Here is a 22,087-nt window from a genome sequence, read left to right on the forward strand (position 1 = left end):
GAGTAATTACCCCCTGCTATTTCTTTTAAATTATTTCGTTCTTTAAGTTTGCCATCCATGACAAACGCCGTTAAAGGTGTTGTATATCCTCATTCCCTTTGTCTTTGGTATCCATTATCGAAGCCTCCGATCAATTCAGCATTGGTGGGTATCAGGAAAAGAGGGGATTTGATTCCTGATATGTGTTTATTCTGTGATACTATCATATCCCAGGTTTCAAAAATGTGTCTATGTAGCTCTCGACATTGGGGTGGTCGTAAGTTTTTTGGTACCCAGCAAAGTGCACCCACAGTAGGTACTTTTAATATATGTGAGTCTAATGCCACCCATGCTTTGGTGTGTCTAGCTCCATGCCAATCCAAGACCCTTTGTAAAGTGATGGCCTCTAAGTAGTTGGCTATACAAGGAAGACCTAGACCCCCGTTGATAGTGGCTTTGTACATATTATCTCTGTTTATTTTGGGTCTGCCTTTACCCCATATAAATGAGTTTACATGTTTTTGTAATTGTATGCGATACCATTTAGGTATAGGGATTGGTAGTGCCTGTAATATATATACAATATTTTGGGTAGTGTGGTCATTTTTATGCATTGAATACATCCCACCAGGAGATTGTTTTACTCAACCATGTGTGCAAGTCCCTTTGTATCTCTCGTAGGAGGGTAAATAATTACTGTTGAATAGGGTTGTTGACACTGGGGAAATGTGTATGCCCAAATATTTGAGGGTTTTAGTTTGTAGTTTTAGCGGGCAGATGTTAGAGAGTGCTTGGAATTCATGTTGCCTAAGGGAAATATTCATTATTTCCAATTTTTGCGTGTTGACTAAGAAATTGGAGAAGTTTCCAAATGTATATATTTCTAATATTATCTCTAGAATGGTGTGGGATTGGGATAACACCGTACGTAAAGAGTACATCATCTGCATATAGTGCTATTTTAAAAGTATGTGGACCAATTTCTATACCTTTGGTTTCTGGGTTTGCTCTTACATGGGCAGCCAACACTTCCATTGTTAAAATAAACAGTGTTGGCGACAGAGGGCATCCCTGCCTGGTTCCATTTTTAATTTGGAAAGAGTGTCCGAGAGCATTCCATTCGCTTTTACCTTGGCAGTGGGGTGAGAATATAGGGAAATTATTCTTTAAATCAATTTCGGGCCAAGACCAATTGAGGTCACAGTTTCTTTTAAAAAGCGCCAGCTTATCCGATCAAAGGTTTTTTCAGCATCAGTCACGAGGAGGAATACTGGGATAGAATTATGCTTTGCGTAAGACATTAAAATCAGGGCTCTGATTGTGTTATCCCTTGCCTCTCTACATGGGATGAATCCCACCTGATCAGTGTGAACTAAATCTTGCAGAATGCTAGCTAATTGTGTCGCCAATATTTTACCAAAAATGTTAACATCTGTATTCAGTAGTGATATAGGCCTGTAACTGCTTGGGTCAGTAGGAGATTTATTTGGTTTCGGAATGACCGACACATGGGCAAGCAACATCTCACTGGGTAGGGCTTGATCTATATATAGTGTTAAAAAGGTTTTGTAGATGTGGAGCTAATATGTGTTTACATTTTTTATAGTACACATTAGTAAAACTGTCAAGAACTGGACTTTTTCCTGAAGGTAAATCCAAGATGGTAGTTTTAACCTCCTGCAGTATAATAGGCATTTCAAGATGATCTTTTTCACTAGGGTCTATTTTAGGCAAGTCGGCTTCTTCAATATATTTTATTATTTGTACTATGCGTTCTGGTTGCTTCATTCGAATGTAAGTTATACACGTTGGAATAGTAAGAGCTAAAATGATTCGCTATCCCTTTACTGTCATATATCACATCTTTTTCAGGGGTGATCAGTTTATTTATTTGGGATCTGAGTGATTGTGCCTTTAGTAATTTAGCTAAAAGTGGTCCTGCCCTGTGCTATACAAATAAATGATAATAATAATAAAAATATTTTTTCCTTAGATAGAGAGCTTTTCTTTGAGCTTCATTAGTCAGTATTGCATGTAGTTCTTGTCTTGCTTTAGTGAGATGCATGAGAGTAGTATGATCTTTTGATTTGTTTTTATGTGATAGTTCTAAGTGGTTGATTTGTGCTGTTAGGGTGTTTACTGATGTATTATATGTTTTTTTCATAAAGGATTTGTATTTTATACACTCTCCCCTGATGACTGCTTTATGTGCTTCCCAGACACATCCTGGGGACGTATCTGCTGCTGTTTTAATTTGGAAGTATTCTTGCAATGATGTATCAAGCGAGTCAGAGGTGATTGGGTAATGGAGCAAGGAGTCATCTAACCTCCAAATGTAGGGCATTATTGGTCTACTAGGACATTCTAGTTCTATGGATACCGCGTAGTGGTCTGACAAAACAGTTGGCAGTATGTCAGACTCCTTCAATTGGGACAAGTGGCCTTGGTCAATGAGCAAATAATCTATACGTGTATAAACTGACCAAGGATGTGAGTAAAACGTGTAGTTCTGCTGTGTTGGGTGTTGTATTCTCCATGTGTCCACTAACCCCAATTGCTCTATACATTTATATACCACATTAGGTGATCTCATCTGTGTTTGCGGGGAACCCGCGGATGCATCTAATGTTGGATCTAATGTAACATTCAAATCCCCTCCAAAATTTAACATCCCTTTTTTGTGTTCTAATACCATAGGGAGAAGGTGTTGAAAGAATTTTTGTCTTCTGGTATTTGGGAAGTATATATTGACCAAACTAACAGGTCTTTTAAATAGACCTGTAACAATCAATATTCTCCCTTCAGTGTCCGTCACTTTGTTGTAAATGTAGGTTTCAGTGTACTAAAATGCCTATTCCATTTTTCTTAATAGTATGTGAGTTAAAAAATCAGGTGGGGAATTTTTACCTGTCCGTGTTTTCAATACTGTCATATCAAAAGTCCTCCCTATATAAATCCCACTAGGGTAAAGAAGATAGCAAAACAACATTGCAATGGAAAGAAGAAGAACAAGCACAAAATTAAAATTAATTAAAATTAATAAACAAATAGTTAAATCATAACAAATATCAATTTCACTTATCAATCAGTGCATGAACAATTTTTAGTGACAAGTGTAGAATTAAGCCACTCTTCATGAAACAGTTGGAGAATGGAAGGGAGGGGTTAGGCAGTTCACAGTGCCATTCCACTCTCCAAGGGCATACTGTAAAAAATAGATTAATTGTTGTAAATCATGTCAGTATTAGAGACAGTTTATGTCATCATTCAGTAAAGGTGTTCTCTCATTATTACTTGGTAACTGTTCTTGTGAATGAGGAAGCTTCAGGTCAGGGCAGTTGCCCCTGGTGTTGATGCCATGTTAGATGTGGTCGGGTTTCTTCTTTTATTTGGCATGGTGGCCCATTCTGAATGCTGAGGCTTAGATGCAGTCTTCTTCTGTGTTTGTGCTTTCGGGTTATCAGCGGAAAGACTGGGTAGAGATGGATGAGGTATATCCAATTGCTTTCAGAATTCGTCCAGGTCTTCTGGATCTTTATATGTAATAGTTTTGTCATCGTTGATTACTCTGAATGCAAGCGGGAACCCCCATCTGTAGGGAATCTCTAACTCTTGTAAATGTAGTGTGAGATATCTAGCTTCCTTGCGTTTCGCTAGAGTGATGGGACTGAAGTCTGTGTATATTTGAAGGGAGTCTTCCCCATAGATAATAGGGGATTTTTTCCTGGCTGCTTGCAGAATTCTTTCTTTGTCAAAATATTTATGGCAGCAAAGAACTATGTCTTTTGGAGGTGCTGATGTGGCTGGTTTGGCTCTTAAGGCCCTGTGTGCTCTGTCAAGGCAGATGGTGTCATTATTGTCCATTCCCAAGAGGAATTTAAATATGTTTTGAAGATACAATGGCAGTTGTGCAGGGAGAATTTTTTCGGGGACCCCACAAATCTTCAGGTTTTGGCGGCCGCCTCTGTTACCTAAATCTTCCACCTGGGTTTGTAGCTGTACGATAGTTGTATTTTGTTGTTGCAATGCTATAGTCATGCAATCTGAAGTTTTAGAAGTTTCTTCTGTTTGTTCCTCTAATTGAAGAACCCTGTCGCCTAAATCTTTGTCTCTTTTTACTTCAGCAATGCCGTTCTTTATTACTCGGCTAACTTGAGACATGAAAGCTGTGAGGTCTGCTTTTGTAGTTAAGGCACTCAGGTCTGCTCTAGTGATAGGTGAATTATCTTCTATTTGTGATGAGACGTCTATGTTTTTAGACAAGGAAGGCTCTGTGTCTTCTGCCTATTGAGGGCCCAGTGTCTTAAAGGAGGCATTGAGCTTACCACCACTTAAGCTAGGGCCTTTGCTAGTTCTGTCAGATTTGCCTTTGTTCTTTGCTGCCATTTTTAACAATTCAGTTCTGTGAAATGTGTGGGGCACTTGTTGCTGAAGTGATATAAACGTGATGGCATAGTTGCGGCCTAGATGGTGGTGGCAAGAGTGCAATGTCCTTTTTAAATTCTTAATCACAGGGTCTGTATCTTTTATTTAGTCCTTTTCCTACCCGGTCTATGTCTGTGCAATGTTGGGTAAGGGAGAAAGGTGTTGCTGCCAGATGTTTGTTTCTGAAGGGGGAACATTGCCTTTACTTTAGGCCTTGCTGCGTGTCTGATCTTCAGGAACCCCCTCCTTCTTACCTCCACTTCACCCCTTGGTACTTATGCTAGATTCCACCCTCCGGTGCTATGCGCTGCTACCACTTCTACTTGCTTCTCCTATAAGCCCTTAAATTGGAGCCGGATATAAACTGAGTGATCCAGAGGTCGCCTCTTCACACGGCACTGGAGTGTGGGATGATTAGGCGGCAATTTGGCCCTTCCATGTAGCGGGTGTTGCCGAGATCCGCTGTGGATTTTGTGGATCCCTGGTGATAAGCTGCAGCAAGCGGTGCAAAAATAAATACTGTGTGGTGTTTCAAACTGGCATTATAACGCCCTGAAGAGCAGGCTGTGTTGGAGCTCTAACACAATGCGGTCATGTTGGTCCGTGGCCTGCTCCGCCCCCCCCAGCCAATTTTTTTTTAACCAATGGGATGTCTGACTTTATATCATTTAAATAAGATGTGTAATAACGTCTATGTGAGTCTATGAATACGGCCTTGCGCTGAAACTCAATAGTCACACTGGTCAACAAGCTGATTTTGTTTTATGCACCAATGGTTTTACTGTGACTTGAATAAAAGTTAAATTATAAATCATGGTTTAGTAATCTGCCTAAGGTTAGAGAGCTTTACAGTCTAAATGGAACATTTAATAGTTTTTACCACTATAGATATGTAAATATGTGACTATATCCATTCTGTGTTGCAGGTGTACTTGATCTATGGAAAGCTGCTATGTTACAGGATGAATGTCAGATTACACAGATATTAAATGGCAAACTGTTGTACGATAACCGTTTACTCTACATGGTAATTATAATGTTCAGCCATTGCAAGTGGTTATAGCATTTTTCACATAATGATGTTATGATATCTCAGATTTTCTAATATATATAAAACTAATCACTTGTTCCAACTGTGAGAAATATGCAGTCTGCAGATGTTTTACAACAGAAAGATGTAATTTAATTTTATATTATTATTTTTTCATACAAAAGTTTTTTCTTTGTTTAAAACATAATTTTCAATATACTGTATAAAATGCAGCAGTACTTACCTCACAATATGTGTTAAATCAGGACTATATTTAAAGGGGCGTGAAAGTCAACATTAAACTTTTATGATTTAACAGCATGCGATTTTAAGAGACTTTTTTAATTTACCTCTGTTGCCAAATTTACTTTGATATCTTGGTATTCTTGTTGAAAAGAATACCTAGGTAGGCTTAGGAACAGCAATGTACTACTGGTGATTGGTACCTCTTGTATTTGTCTTATCAAATATATTCAGCTAGCTCCCAGTAGTGCATTGCTGCTCTGGAGCTGACTTTACAGAGGTTAAACACATAGTATACATATATAGGCAACAATGCAACAACAACAAAATGCTCTAAAACAGTACAGCATTTTCATGGCTATAAAATGGATAAGTGAGGTTTGGGGAGCCCAAGAGTGATTTTTTTCCAATCAGTGATTTGTGTTTGGGCTTCTCAAGGTGACATTCCTGAGGCTACCTAGGTATGCATTTCAACAAAAGATACCAAGAGAACAGAAAAATTATAATAGAGGTAAACTGCAAAGTTGTTTTTTGGATAATGAAAATGTACTTTTGACTTGAAGAGCCGAAATTTTCTAGGTAGTTTTCACATAATAGAAGATGGGATGTATATCCTGCACAAAAAAACAGATTAAGGGAATGGGGATAGGGGATACCTCTAGCTCTCCTCAGCGGGTAACCTAGTGTACCCAATGTAAAGATAAATTGTTAGAAAGTGGAGGTGAGCGCCAGACAGGCTGAGGAGGGGGAAGGAAGCACCAATTGGGCTGGGAGTGCACAGATGAAAAAATAGCGTTTAAAAACGGTGGTTATGATAATGGTTAAAATTATAATTATAGAATTTATTCCACACAGTTGTTTAAAATACCAGTGGTGCTTCCTTCCCCCTCCTCAGCCTGTCTGGCGCTCACCTCCACTTTCTAACAGTTTGCACATAATAGGTTTGCAGAGTAGCATTTCAGCTTAAATGTAAAGTTAACAAATGCCTGAGAGATATCCTGGATATAAATAAAAAGGTAAATATGCATAAATATACAGTATATGCTACCTATATTATCTATCCAAAATGTATGTTAGTTACTCTAAACGGATGTGGCTGAATAAGAGGAATAATCTGAGGACTATGGGCCAGATTACAAGTGCAGCAGTATTTAACGCTCCCGCTAGCGCGCTAACTTCTCTAGAAGTAAGCATTTTGAGTGCGTCAGGTAGCGCTCATATTACAAGTTGAAAGTAAACTGTTTTCGCACAAGTGCTAACCCGATTTACGCAAAAAGCCGAACTTAGGACATTGAGCATGCTTTAACGCATTCCCCCATAGTAGTCAATGGTGCACACCCCACTCTCGTGCACAAACCCGATAGCATATTCTCACGTGCGCTAAACCGACATGAAAATATGAATATTTCACATTCCAATATTCTTCACATAGAAGAATATGTTTTATTTATTCATAAAAACATATTTCTATATATATATCTGATGTTTTTTGAACAATATATAGCTAGACCTATATATATATATATATATATATATATATATATATATATATATATATATATATATATATATATATATATATATATATATATATATATATATATATATATATATATATATATATATACATAGAACATATTCTGCCATGTGCCAGAACATTGGAATGTGAAATATTTACAATAAATACACATATAAATACATATGTACAGACATATATACATATACATACTTTTACATATTTATGTGTCTCAATGTTAAAGCCCTTTTGCAGCCTTTTTTCTCTAACACCTGAGACCTCATATCTTTGAGCCTTTATAACTTTTTTGTGCAATATTTTTTTTAAATAATTTTTATTAGACAGTGTTATCATGAGTATAACTGTACTTTGTAATGTATTTTTGATGTGTTTTGTTACTCTTTTTTGTTTTGTGAAGCAGTTAACCAGTGTTTTGAGGACGCGGTAATCATTCTAGCGCAAGTTTACTTTAAGCTTCTAATATAAGCAATAAACCCTATGTGTGCAAACAAAAGTGGTAAACCCCTTTTTGCTTGTACATAACTGTTGGACCGTACCACTCTTAATCTGGCCCTATGTGGGATAATAACCTTGGGAATAATTACATTTTCCTTTGCTCATCACAGGAGGATAACTTCCCACTAGATTACAAACTGTATGTGACATATGAAGATGTGCTACGCTACCAAAACATCACCAGTCTGGTAAATCTGTTCTGTCTGAATTTAGTTATATATCTGAATATTTGACAAAAGCAATGTCTAAGTATGTAAAAGTTACTTGCAGACTGTTAATTATAAACATAGATGCTTTTATATATATATATATATATATATATATATATACACTCAGTATATACACACTGTATGTATATATATATATATGTATATAATATAAATATATATAATTGTAAATACTGTATTTAAGGCTTTAGCACTATAAGTAGTAAACAAATTAGGATCAACGTAGGAGGGCTTAATGACAAAATGGATATGTTTCTTTTGTTTTTTTTATAGGTTACTTTGTATTATTATTTTTTTCAAATTAGCTTTATTGAAAGTAAAATGGGTTGTTCACATAGTTTGGAGACGCAGCTCCTTTTTTGAGACATTTGAGTTATAGTAACATTTGTTTAGCGAATTCAATTTTACTAATTAACACATAAATCAACAATAAAAGAAAATAAACAAATATTAATGATATCTTGTCTGTCAGAACAATATATCTCTGTCAATGTGATTGGTACTTTTCCCCATATTTATTTTCTGTTGTATTGCTTAAGATGTTGAGCATTTGTCAGACAATGTATGAATAAATTGTTCATTTCAGAGGCCTAGTATTTGTGATTTGTTTTAGTTGTTTTAATTTTTAGGTATGATTCCCATGTCATCAGCATTTCTGCATAAATGACCATTCTATCCTGTTTCAAAAAATACAATTCCTTTCAATAACAACAGTTCTGACACTGTTTGTATCCACATCTTTTCTGTAGGTGGGTCTTTGGCTTTCCAATTCTTTGATGCTATTGGTCATTATGAAAAATAATTTTAAGAATGGCTTCTACTTTCATTTGGGGGGTTTATTTAATAGCCATATTAGAGGGTCTAGAGGGATCTGTATTTCTATTATATCTTCTATTTCTATGATAATGGATCTCCAGAAGTTTTGTATGGATGTGCACCACAATCTCTAATATGTATGCCGGATATATCTGGGTGTGATCAGATTCTCTTGGCTAGTGTTTAAATTACGCTGGTGAAGAGTAGGGGGGATAGTGGGCATCCTTGTCTAGTACCGTTTGTTATCTGGAATGACTCGGATAGGGCCCTTTTTATAAGAATTTTGGCATTTGGTTGGGAATATAAGAATAGTATGCGTGATATGATGTCTTGGACAAATCCCATTGCCTCTAAAGTGAGTTTTAGAAAGTCCCTAGCAACATGGTCAAAGGTCTTTTCTGTATCCGTTGATAGGATAATTAGTGGTATATTATTTTTTTATGCATGAAATATTATGTTCAAGGCCTGTGTTATCTTTTGCTTCCCTTCCTAGTATGAATTCCACTTGGTCTAAGTTAATTATTTCTGGTAAGACGGTGTTTATTCTGTTTGCTACCATTTTAGAAAATATTTTGATGTCTGTATTAAGTAAGTATATGGGTCGGTAACTTGATGTCAGCTCCGGTGATTTGTTTGGTTTTAAAAGTACAAGTATGTGGGCTTCTAGGGCGTGTTTCGAAAAAGGGTGTGTTTTATCAATGTTGTTGAAGAATGACAACATGTGGGTTGCTAGTTGTTATATATGTATTTTGTAATATTTATATGCTTTGTGAGATGGAAGGCCTTTTATTACTTTTTGGAGATCTTTAAGGTAAAAGGGTTCATCTAATTTTTCTTTTTGGATTGGGTTTAATTTAAGTAATTTTAGTTTTGAGAGGTAGTCTTTAATATTTTGTATTCTGGATGTTGCTATCATTCATTGGTGTTGATTTGCAGAGGCTGTACAGATTATGGTAATATTTCCAAAATGTTTCTGCCACGGAAGGAATGGTGTGATTTTCCTTTGCTATCTTTAATATGTAGAATATAAAAGGATTTAGATTTTTTTATGTAACGTGCCATTGATCTCCCTGCTTTGTTTTGTTTTATATATGTATTTGCAGGGGTGGACTGACAAGTCGGGCAAATCGGCCCTTGCCCGAGGGCCCCACATCTTAAGGGGGCCCCGCCTCATGCATAATCAAATACTGCAGCAGCCAGCAGTTTGTTTTTTTTTCATAAATTAAAATTACAATAAGTTTTTTTCTTTGGATTTTTTACTGGGGGGCCCTCTCACATCAGGTGTGCAGCCAATGGTGGTGGGTCCGTCTGGGTAAAAGAGATTAGTATTACCCTGTTGCTTGTTTACTTGTGGCACTGGCTCCTGCTCAGCTCCACCCACGCGGCGGCTGTGCACACAATAACACAATTTTAACTGTACTTAGTGAAAGCAGCAGGCAGGAGTATAGCAGCGTGTGGGCACGTGGTGAACTGAGCAGGAGGACTGAGCACTTAGACGAAAGGAGCCGCTGGAATCCGGATCATCAGATCTCTGAGGTGAGATCTCATCCAACGGTAAAGGCACTGAAGGGTGTACCATGCAACTGTGTCCGAGCAGCATGTTTGTAGAGAGGGGTGATAGGTACAAGTACAACCATTCAGGCGCAAGTGTGTTTGTAGAGAGGGGTGCAAGTACAACCGTTCAGGTGCAAGTGTGTTTGTAGAGAGGGGTGAGGGGTGCAAGTACAACCGTTCAGGCGCAAGTGTGTTTGTAGAGAGGGGTGAGGGGTGCAAGTACAACCATTCAGGCGCACGTGTGTTTGTAGAGAGGGGTGAGGGGTGCAAGTACAACCATTCAGGCGCAAGTGTGTTTGTAGAGAGGAGTGAGGGTTGCAAGTACAACCATTCAGGTGCAAGTGTGTTTGTAGAGAGGGGTGCAAGTACAACCATTCAGGCGCTGGCGCAAGTGTGTTTGTAAAGAGGGGTGAGGGGTGCAAGTACAACCATTCAGGCACTGGTGCAAGTGTGTTTGTAGAGAGGGGTGCAAGTACAACCATTCAGGTGCAAGTGTGTTTGTAGAGAGGGGTGCAAGTGTGTTTGTAAAGAGGGGTGAGGGTGCAAGTACAACCATTCAGGCACTGGTGCAAGTGTGTTTGTAGAGAGGGGTGCAAGTACAACCATTCAGGCGCAAGTGTGTTTGTAGAGAGGGGTGAGGGGTGCAAGTACAACCATTCAGGCACTGGCGCAAGTGTGTTTGTAGAGAGGAGTGAGGGTTGCAAGTACAACCATTCAGGCGCAAGTGTGTGTGTAGAGGGGGGTGAGGGGTGCTGTGCAGCCGGGGTGCAGTATGTGTATAGTTACGCTTCTCAGCTTCTCAAGTTGTGCTTGTGTAGTTGCTTGCTGTACAGTACAGAGAATCAGAAAACACTTTAGAGAGACTTAGTGGCAGTGCAGATGATTGTGACATTAATTTGTGCCAAAACGACCAGAGGATAAATCTGCCTTCTGGTCAGTTTGGCACGAATTAACCTTACAATGCCAACCGCATTCTTCAGGGCTTAAAAAAAATTAATGTCACAATCATCTGCACTGCTTGCCAGTGTTTTCAGTATTCATTTGAAGGCACTTTTTTCATTTTTTTTTAATTTATCTTCTAACCCTCACCCTTGACAACATTTAGTATGACATGAGTCTTTATGGCAGCTAATCATCAGAGCCAGCTTTGCTGAAAACCTCCTTGAAAATCAAGATAGCATACCTAGTTGTGGTTTAGTGGAGAGGTAGGCTCTTGATTGTTATTTTCAATAAAGTATATCATTTTTCCCCCCTTCCTTTTTTTTCTGTGCATCTACAATTCCTCCCTATTGCAAGTGTGATAGATACTTACTTTATGTAGTTTTCTGATGCATTGTAATTCAAATGCCTCTTTTGGTTTATACATTATATTTATGTCTACACTGGCAATATGCACCTTCAAAACCATGTTCATTTGGTGATGTTTTTGAATTATTCCTAATGTTATGTGTGTGAAAATCTTTATAAAAATGTATTTAACAAAAAAATCAAACAAAAATCAAGAGACAATAAGGTATAAATGAATGACTTGTATAACTAGAGGCAATAGCTGGACGTACCTGCTGTGCCAGCCAGTTTATTTTGGAATGAGGTTATTCAATCCATAAAAATCCCCCAACAAATTATTGATTGACAGCTCTGTGAATGACAAATAATTAATGTGGATTTTTGTTGTTGTTGGGGGAACTTTATGTTCTTTCACAAAGGATACAAATTATAAAATTCTGTGTGCCTAGGTCAGCATCCAACTTTTGAGAAAAGGAAGTGAGGAATTTATAGCATCCAGTTTGAGGATGAGGTGCTCATGGTGGTCATCTTAGGCTATGAACGTTTTATATGTGGGGATTCCCATCTGTCCCTGTGTCCCCTGGTTTGTTTTTATGTAAGATAGCTGCTGGGACCCCATTACTGGTGTATTTGCTCGTCTTAGTCAGAATATGTTTTATCTTGTCAGGTCATTGTGCTCTCATGGGTGGTATCAGTATCTTCCTTGGCCCGTTATACCTGTTTATCAGGTTAATAATTGCTGTCCACTGAAGCGCCGCTTCTCAGAAGGCTGTAGTCACATGGCGCAGCTCAATGCATAGCTCACCGGTTTCAATTATCGGATCATGCAGCATCTTGGATAAGATTGTCCGGTTCTAAAAAGGTTGCCCCTCAGGTGCTAGGCATGTTGAGCTATCGATTCATTAGCTTTTTTAGGCACTTTATGCCGTTTGAATTAGGCGTTGGGATAAAGTTGCCCAGAGTTTCAGCACAGTGCGGCCATATCCCTGCACGGCCAGACTCCGCACCCCCAAATGGGATATGTTTCTTTTTCTGTCTGGTTAAAAATCAAAAGGTCCTGGTTTTTTTAAGGTGTTATGCATTTTAGATGTTAAAGGGACATAAAACCCCAACATTTTCAGACAGAGCATGCAAATTTAAACAACTTTCCAATTACTTCTTATCATTTGCTTAAAGATGTGTTCAGCTAGCTCCCATTAGTGCATTGCTGTTCCTTCGATAAAGGATACCAAGAAAATGAAGCAAAAATTATAGCAGAAATACATTGGAAAGTTGTTTAAAATTATATGCTCAATCTGAATCATGAAAGAAAAAAAATAGTTTCATGTCCCTTTAAGGTTTTTAAATAGTTAACATTTTATAAGATGGGGTCTTTATAATAGTGACTGAGAAGGAGAGTCCTGGCATGTGGGGGATCCTTAAAGGGACATGAAACACACATTTTTTCTTCCATGATTCAGATAGAGAATACAATTTTAAACAACTTTCCAATTTACTTATATTATTTTAATTTGCTTCCTTCTTTTGTTATCCTTTGCTGAAATGTCTATCTAGGCAAGCTCAGGAGCAGCAGAGAACCTAGGTTCTAACTGTTGATTGGTGGCTGCATATATATATCGATTGTGATTGGCTCACCAATGTGTTCAGTTAGAACCCATTAGTTCATTGCTGCTCCTTCAATAAATGATACCAAGAGAATGAAACAAATTAGAAAATAGAAGTAAATTAGAAAGTTGTTTAAAATTGTATCCTCTGTGAGTTCCGGGGGAGGAGCATAAGCGTAAGGCCACGTAAACGCATGCTCTGACTCTCCCAGCAATAGCTATTGGCAGAGAAATCTCGTGCCGAAAACCCAGGACCTTGGGCGGCCTGCATAGCAATCTACACACTGCTACCGGCACTCCCCTAGTGCTATATCATCGTACTAATCTGTACATTGCAGTAAACTAGAAGGACTGATCGCTATTGCTTATTATATCTATTTCTATCTCATTTTGGTGGGGACATATTAGCAGCCTGCAAAGCCAACATCTCCCTCCCTCCTCCCACGGGTGCTGCGTGAGGGGGCAGAGTCTTTTTCAGCTACCTGGAACCTGCGGCTTGCTTTTCACGCTACCCCCCTCTCAGCTCTCTACCAGCTTCCAGCTGTTCTCCATCGGTCTTACAGAAGCACACTAGTGATCCGGTTGGTTGCTGCTTCCTCCCCCTCCCACGGGTGCTGTGTGAGGGGGAAGAAATCTACTCAAGTTGCCTACAGCCTGTTTCTATCCCCTCTATAGGCATAAGTTTGGAGTAGTTTCCTTTTCCTGCTGAAGGAACTTACCAGCCGTCCCTGTGCCCCATCTGAGCTCGGCTGCAAGAGGTTCCGACCGTGCCTTTTTTCTGGAGGAGTCCTGTCGTGGTTCTTGTGGTGATCTAGGGGCCATGCGCCCCCCCCCTCTACAGGTGCTGTAAGTAGGGGATCTGCCTTGTCTGGAACGCTGCCATTAGGGGTGTAGACAGCTGCGGGTAGTTTGTTTTCTGCTCTGGAAGTGTCTCCATTCGGGCGCTGGATCTCGCTGGCTCTGTTTGTCTGCCCCCTCCCACCGGTGCTGCGTGAAGGGGACTTGAGTCGTAGTGTGAAGATTCCTGCCTGTTACCTCCTTGCTCTTGTGACCCTGGACTCTCGGTTGTTTGGATTGGGGACTCCTGGGCTTTCCCCCAAATCCAGAGGCGTGATTGGTGGCCTTTTCCTATAACCTGTTGTGAGGTGGAATACCTCTTTGTACTCTTAGACGTATCTTTTCTCTTATGGGCTCTTAGAAATAAAGTGAGCCAAAAACCCCTGTATTACTTTTGGGGTTTCAGAAGTTACAACCTTTTATTTGTGCTACCCTGATTAGCAGGGCTTCAATATAAAGTATATGTAACCACAAACTCTACTTTATTACACATTATTAACATGGACATTATGGTGGACATTTGCATTGTTATCATAACCCTATTGACAATTATTATAATTAGTATTTAGTTTATTTTTATTTTTTCCTTGATTGCCTCTCTGGGCATTGTATTGTTTTTTTTCCTAATTACTGTCAAACTAAATACTAACTGTTGGCTACAGAACTTCTTTTGTTAAGTGTGGATTCCTACACACCCTTAAGAGGGATAATAATCTTTTGTACCCAAACACGCACCACAAATCTATGGGTTGGGTGGTAAGAAAAAAAAAAGAAGTTATTTTTCAAGATAAAGGTTTCTGTCTTATACTTTTAGGCTTAGATGGAAAATTTTCTATAAAATTCTTTTAAAAAACCTAATTCTAAATCCTATTATTCCCTCCTGTATTGCTGTAATATCTCATATTTTAGTGGGCCATTTACAAAAAAGAGGGTCGCTTTAGCTCTCATCTTATTTCTCAATACCTTGTGGGTTATTTACAAACACAGTTTAGACTAAATAATCCGCCTCTATATACAAATACTCCTGGGAAAGGTTATTTCATTAAATTCTTCTTTCTAGCTACTCCACTAGTAAGAAGGTAAAAGTAGAAAAGATACACAGAGTTCACTGAGTTAAGAGAAGACTCCGAGAGGGCCTCTAAATTAGATCGAATTGTTTGTTATGCCTCAAATCAGACTGATATTTTCTTGAAAGGGTATTCTTACTGATTCTTGTTTTGTTCGTACGGGGTTAGAGTGATCTGCCAATCTCCCTAACTGAATTGAAAGTCACTAAGCACTGCATCCCTTTTTTCCTCTTTTTGGCACATATCACAATCACTCACTAACACTCCCCCCTCCCTTTTTCCTTTTCTTATTTTCCTTTTTTTTCTTTCTTTTTTTTTCAATTCACTAGTGGGATCTCCCCCCTTCTATAATTTATATTCCCTCACATATTCGGACACCTGATAACTCCTTTTTTCTCCTTGTCTCAAGCACAATCACATGGACAAATTTCTAAATTCACATCCTAAAACTTCACCTTCAGTTATGGCGGTTAGACAAAGAGAGCGGAAAAATAAGCCTACCTTGGATACCTCGGCGGACGCACACCCGATACCTATCAACCCTGCGCACTTAAATGAGCCTTTGGATGCACAATCATTAGTTTCAAGTATTTCTGAAGCTCTGGCTCCCAAATTCGACACTCTCAAAGATGAGATTAAGCAAGATATCTCACTACTAACAAATGACATTTGGCAATTCTCTGGTAGATTATCTGAGGCAGAGCAAAGAATCTCGGATCTGGAGGACCTCTCTGGAGGTCACAACACTAAGCTAGAAGCTATGAATTCTACACTTTTGAAGATTCAGAGTAAGCTAGAAGACCTAGAGAATCGTTCCAGGCAGAACAATCTCAGAATTATTGGCGTGCCAGAAGAAAAACAGTATGAAGATCTTAATAATTTTCTAACTGTTACCTTACCGCAACTTTTACAAATTCCGCAGATTCAATCACAGATGGTCCTAGAAAGGGTACATAGGCTAGGATGGCCCACAACTGGTAAAGGGAACTCCAGGCCTAGGCCAATTATCGTAAAAATTTAAACTTATCAAGATAAAGTTACATTGTTACAATTCTTTAGAAAAAAACAACCCATATTTCTTGGAGATGCAAAAATAATGTTATTCCAAGACTTCTCTGCCGAGACAGCGGCAAAGAGGAGGGACTTGGCCCCCATTTGTTCGAAGCTCATTAATCAAGGTTTTCGAGCTACCATAATATATCCAGCTAGACTGAGGATTAGGGTCAATAACCAAACACACTTTTTTGATTCTGCTAGAGAGGCAGAAAAATTTCTTGCTGAAACTCTCTCTTCAGAGTGAGATAGGCAATTATCTTCATACTGTACTTACTCTACTGTCAATGACAGTCCTTCGTGGGGTTATTTGGGTTATATTCGTCTTATTGTTGTTGTGTATTTGTGTTTTTTTGTTTTTTTTTCCCCCCGATTGTGTTTTCCCTTCCTTCCCTTTTCGGTCATATTTGTTATGTTCGTTTCCCTTGGGTGGTGGTTTCAGCATTTTTAGTTTCTCCCTATATAAAGATTCACTCTCTTTTTTTCCTAGATGATAGACGTGATAAGTAGATTTAAGCTAGTCTCTTGGAATATTGGGGGTATCACATCTCCTATTAAACAAAAAACAATAATATCTCATCTAAGAAAAAAAACACTGATATTGCCTTTTTACAGGAAACCCATTTAAAACTGGAGGAAGTTCTTAAGCTTAAGTGCTCATGGGTTAAGGAGGTTCTCTCTTCCTCCAGTGTACAAAGAAAAGGAGGGCTTGAGATTCTCTTGGGAAAGAAGCTAAAGTATCAAGTTCTCCACACTAACTCAGATTCAGAGGGAAGGTTACCTAATGGTAAAAATTAAAATAGCTAAGGTACTATATACATTATGTAATATATATGCTCCCAATGTTTTCAGCCTGCCTTTTTGGGAAACACATCAAGCGAATATTATGACCTATGTGGAGGGCTACCTGATAGTAGGAGGGGATTTCAATATGGCACCACAATACCCTCTAGATAGATTCAGACAAAATTCTTCCTGTCCTAGAAGTAAAAGAGATAACCTAGAGTCAAAATTGTTCATTAGACTTTTCCAGAACCTTAGGGTCAGAGATATTTGGAGGTCACAGAATCCTGATTCTAGAGACTTCACCTGTCTCTCTAGGGCACATAAGTCTCTCTCAAGGATCGACTTATTCCTCCTAGATGAAAGGCTGTGTAATTAAAAGTGATCTCTGGAATTCTCCCTATTTGTATATCAGACCATGCCCCTATCTTCCTTGACTTTCAACCTAGCGACTTTGTTCCAAGAAACGGTCGGTTTTACTTTCCAGTTTACTTGGCATCAGATCTTAAGTTTAAAAACTGGCTTAAATCTAAGTTTGAAGAGTTTACTTCTTTTAATCGTGAATATATCAATCGTCCCACTATTTTTTGGGAAACTGCAAAGGCAGTACTCAGGGGGGAGATTCTAGCTTATAGCATAAGTAGGACAAAGAAAGTCAAACTTAGGGAAAAGGAAATAATACATATACATACTTTTACATATTTATGTGTCTCAATGTTAAAGCCCTTTTGCAGCCTTTTTTCTCTAACACCTGAGACCTCATATCTTTGAGCCTTTATAACTTTTTTGTGCAATATTTTTTTTAAATAATTTTTATTAGACAGTGTTATCATGAGTATAACTGTACTTTGTAATGTATTTTTGATGTGTTTTGTTACTCTTTTTTGTTTTGTGAAGCAGTTAACCAGTGTTTTGAGGACGCGGTAATCATTCTAGCGCAAGTTTACTTTAAGCTTCTAATATAAGCAATAAACCCTATGTGTGCAAACAAAAGTGGTAAACCCCTTTTTGCTTGTACATAACTGTTGGACCGTACCACTCTTAATCTGGCCCTATGTGGGATAATAACCTTGGGAATAATTACATTTTCCTTTGCTCATCACAGGAGGATAACTTCCCACTAGATTACAAACTGTATGTGACATATGAAGATGTGCTACGCTACCAAAACATCACCAGTCTGGTAAATCTGTTCTGTCTGAATTTAGTTATATATCTGAATATTTGACAAAAGCAATGTCTAAGTATGTAAAAGTTACTTGCAGACTGTTAATTATAAACATAGATGCTTTTATATATATATATATATATATATATATATATATATATATATATATACACTCAGTATATACACACTGTATGTATATATATATATATGTATATAATATAAATATATATAATTGTAAATACTGTATATAAGGCTTTAGCACTATAAGTAGTAAACAAATTAGGATCAACGTAGGAGGGCTTAATGACAAAATGGATATGTTTCTTTTGTTTTTTTTATAGGTTACTTTGTATTATTATTTTTTTCAAATTAGCTTTATTGAAAGTAAAATGGGTTGTTCACATAGTTTGGAGACGCAGCTCCTTTTTTGAGACATTTGAGTTATAGTAACATTTGTTTAGCGAATTCAATTTTACTAATTAACACATAAATCAACAATAAAAGAAAATAAACAAATATTAATGATATCTTGTCTGTCAGAACAATATATCTCTGTCAATGTGATTGGTACTTTTCCCCATATTTATTTTCTGTTGTATTGCTTAAGATGTTGAGCATTTGTCAGACAATGTATGAATAAATTGTTCATTTCAGAGGCCTAGTATTTGTGATTTGTTTTAGTTGTTTTAATTTTTAGGTATGATTCCCATGTCATCAGCATTTCTGCATAAATGACCATTCTATCCTGTTTCAAAAAATACAATTCCTTTCAATAACAACAGTTCTGACACTGTTTGTATCCACATCTTTTCTGTAGGTGGGTCTTTGGCTTTCCAATTCTTTGATGCTATTGGTCATTATGAAAAATAATTTTAAGAATGGCTTCTACTTTCATTTGGGGGGTTTATTTAATAGCCATATTAGAGGGTCTAGAGGGATCTGTATTTCTATTATATCTTCTATTTCTATGATAATGGATCTCCAGAAGTTTTGTATGGATGTGCACCACAATCTCTAATATGTATGCCGGATATATCTGGGTGTGATCAGATTCTCTTGGCTAGTGTTTAAATTACGCTGGTGAAGAGTAGGGGGGATAGTGGGCATCCTTGTCTAGTACCGTTTGTTATCTGGAATGACTCGGATAGGGCCCTTTTTATAAGAATTTTGGCATTTGGTTGGGAATATAAGAATAGTATGCGTGATATGATGTCTTGGACAAATCCCATTGCCTCTAAAGTGAGTTTTAGAAAGTCCCTAGCAACATGGTCAAAGGTCTTTTCTGTATCCGTTGATAGGATAATTAGTGGTATATTATTTTTTTATGCATGAAATATTATGTTCAAGGCCTGTGTTATCTTTTGCTTCCCTTCCTAGTATGAATTCCACTTGGTCTAAGTTAATTATTTCTGGTAAGACGGTGTTTATTCTGTTTGCTACCATTTTAGAAAATATTTTGATGTCTGTATTAAGTAAGTATATGGGTCGGTAACTTGATGTCAGCTCCGGTGATTTGTTTGGTTTTAAAAGTACAAGTATGTGGGCTTCTAGGGCGTGTTTCGAAAAAGGGTGTGTTTTATCAATGTTGTTGAAGAATGACAACATGTGGGTTGCTAGTTGTTATATATGTATTTTGTAATATTTATATGCTTTGTGAGATGGAAGGCCTTTTATTACTTTTTGGAGATCTTTAAGGTAAAAGGGTTCATCTAATTTTTCTTTTTGGATTGGGTTTAATTTAAGTAATTTTAGTTTTGAGAGGTAGTCTTTAATATTTTGTATTCTGGATGTTGCTATCATTCATTGGTGTTGATTTGCAGAGGCTGTACAGATTATGGTAATATTTCCAAAATGTTTCTGCCACGGAAGGAATGGTGTGATTTTCCTTTGCTATCTTTAATATGTAGAATATAAAAGGATTTAGATTTTTTTATGTAACGTGCCATTGATCTCCCTGCTTTGTTTTGTTTTATATATGTATTTGCAGGGGTGGACTGACAAGTCGGGCAAATCGGCCCTTGCCCGAGGGCCCCACATCTTAAGGGGGCCCCGCCTCATGCATAATCAAATACTGCAGCAGCCAGCAGTTTGTTTTTTTTTCATAAATTAAAATTACAATAAGTTTTTTTCTTTGGATTTTTTACTGGGGGGCCCTCTCACATCAGGTGTGCAGCCAATGGTGGTGGGTCCGTCTGGGTAAAAGAGATTAGTATTACCCTGTTGCTTGTTTACTTGTGGCACTGGCTCCTGCTCAGCTCCACCCACGCGGCGGCTGTGCACACAATAACACAATTTTAACTGTACTTAGTGAAAGCAGCAGGCAGGAGTATAGCAGCGTGTGGGCACGTGGTGAACTGAGCAGGAGGACTGAGCACTTAGACGAAAGGAGCCGCTGGAATCCGGATCATCAGATCTCTGAGGTGAGATCTCATCCAACGGTAAAGGCACTGAAGGGTGTACCATGCAACTGTGTCCGAGCAGCATGTTTGTAGAGAGGGGTGATAGGTACAAGTACAACCATTCAGGCGCAAGTGTGTTTGTAGAGAGGGGTGCAAGTACAACCGTTCAGGTGCAAGTGTGTTTGTAGAGAGGGGTGAGGGGTGCAAGTACAACCGTTCAGGCGCAAGTGTGTTTGTAGAGAGGGGTGGGGGGTGCAAGTACAACCATTCAGGCGCACGTGTGTTTGTAGAGAGGGGTGAGGGGTGCAAGTACAACCATTCAGGCGCAAGTGTGTTTGTAGAGAGGAGTGAGGGTTGCAAGTACAACCATTCAGGTGCAAGTGTGTTTGTAGAGAGGGGTGCAAGTACAACCATTCAGGCGCTGGCGCAAGTGTGTTTGTAAAGAGGGGTGAGGGGTGCAAGTACAACCATTCAGGCACTGGTGCAAGTGTGTTTGTAGAGAGGGGTGCAAGTACAACCATTCAGGTGCAAGTGTGTTTGTAGAGAGGGGTGCAAGTGTGTTTGTAAAGAGGGGTGAGGGTGCAAGTACAACCATTCAGGCACTGGTGCAAGTGTGTTTGTAGAGAGGGGTGCAAGTACAACCATTCAGGCGCAAGTGTGTTTGTAGAGAGGGGTGAGGGGTGCAAGTACAACCATTCAGGCACTGGCGCAAGTGTGTTTGTAGAGAGGAGTGAGGGTTGCAAGTACAACCATTCAGGCGCAAGTGTGTGTGTAGAGGGGGGTGAGGGGTGCTGTGCAGCCGGGGTGCAGTATGTGTATAGTTACGCTTCTCAGCTTCTCAAGTTGTGCTTGTGTAGTTGCTTGCTGTACAGTACAGAGAATCAGAAAACACTTTAGAGAGACTTAGTGGCAGTGCAGATGATTGTGACATTAATTTGTGCCAAAACGACCAGAGGATAAATCTGCCTTCTGGTCAGTTTGGCACGAATTAACCTTACAATGCCAACCGCATTCTTCAGGGCTTAAAAAAAATTAATGTCACAATCATCTGCACTGCTTGCCAGTGTTTTCAGTATTCATTTGAAGGCACTTTTTTCATTTTTTTTTAATTTATCTTCTAACCCTCACCCTTGACAACATTTAGTATGACATGAGTCTTTATGGCAGCTAATCATCAGAGCCAGCTTTGCTGAAAACCTCCTTGAAAATCAAGATAGCATACCTAGTTGTGGTTTAGTGGAGAGGTAGGCTCTTGATTGTTATTTTCAATAAAGTATATCATTTTTCCCCCCTTCCTTTTTTTTCTGTGCATCTACAATTCCTCCCTATTGCAAGTGTGATAGATACTTACTTTATGTAGTTTTCTGATGCATTGTAATTCAAATGCCTCTTTTGGTTTATACATTATATTTATGTCTACACTGGCAATATGCACCTTCAAAACCATGTTCATTTGGTGATGTTTTTGAATTATTCCTAATGTTATGTGTGTGAAAATCTTTATAAAAATGTATTTAACAAAAAAATCAAACAAAAATCAAGAGACAATAAGGTATAAATGAATGACTTGTATAACTAGAGGC

General features: G+C 38.3%; 1 protein-coding gene across 3 annotated transcripts in view; it reads left to right on the plus strand.

Annotated features, from left to right (window-relative positions):
- Window positions 1-22,087, plus strand: part of IL34 (interleukin 34) — a 163,063-nt gene that overhangs the window by 58,683 nt on the left and 82,293 nt on the right. For all 3 annotated transcript variants that reach the window (XM_053702301.1, XM_053702291.1, XM_053702294.1), the window contains exons 3-4: window positions 5,331-5,431; window positions 7,820-7,897. In XM_053702301.1, coding sequence (XP_053558276.1) covers window positions 5,331-5,431; window positions 7,820-7,897 — 179 coding nt within the window. The remainder of the gene's footprint in view (window positions 1-5,330; window positions 5,432-7,819; window positions 7,898-22,087) is intronic.

Source organism: Bombina bombina, chromosome 1, assembly GCF_027579735.1.
Source record: "Bombina bombina isolate aBomBom1 chromosome 1, aBomBom1.pri, whole genome shotgun sequence".
Lineage (NCBI taxonomy): Eukaryota > Metazoa > Chordata > Amphibia > Anura > Bombinatoridae > Bombina > Bombina bombina.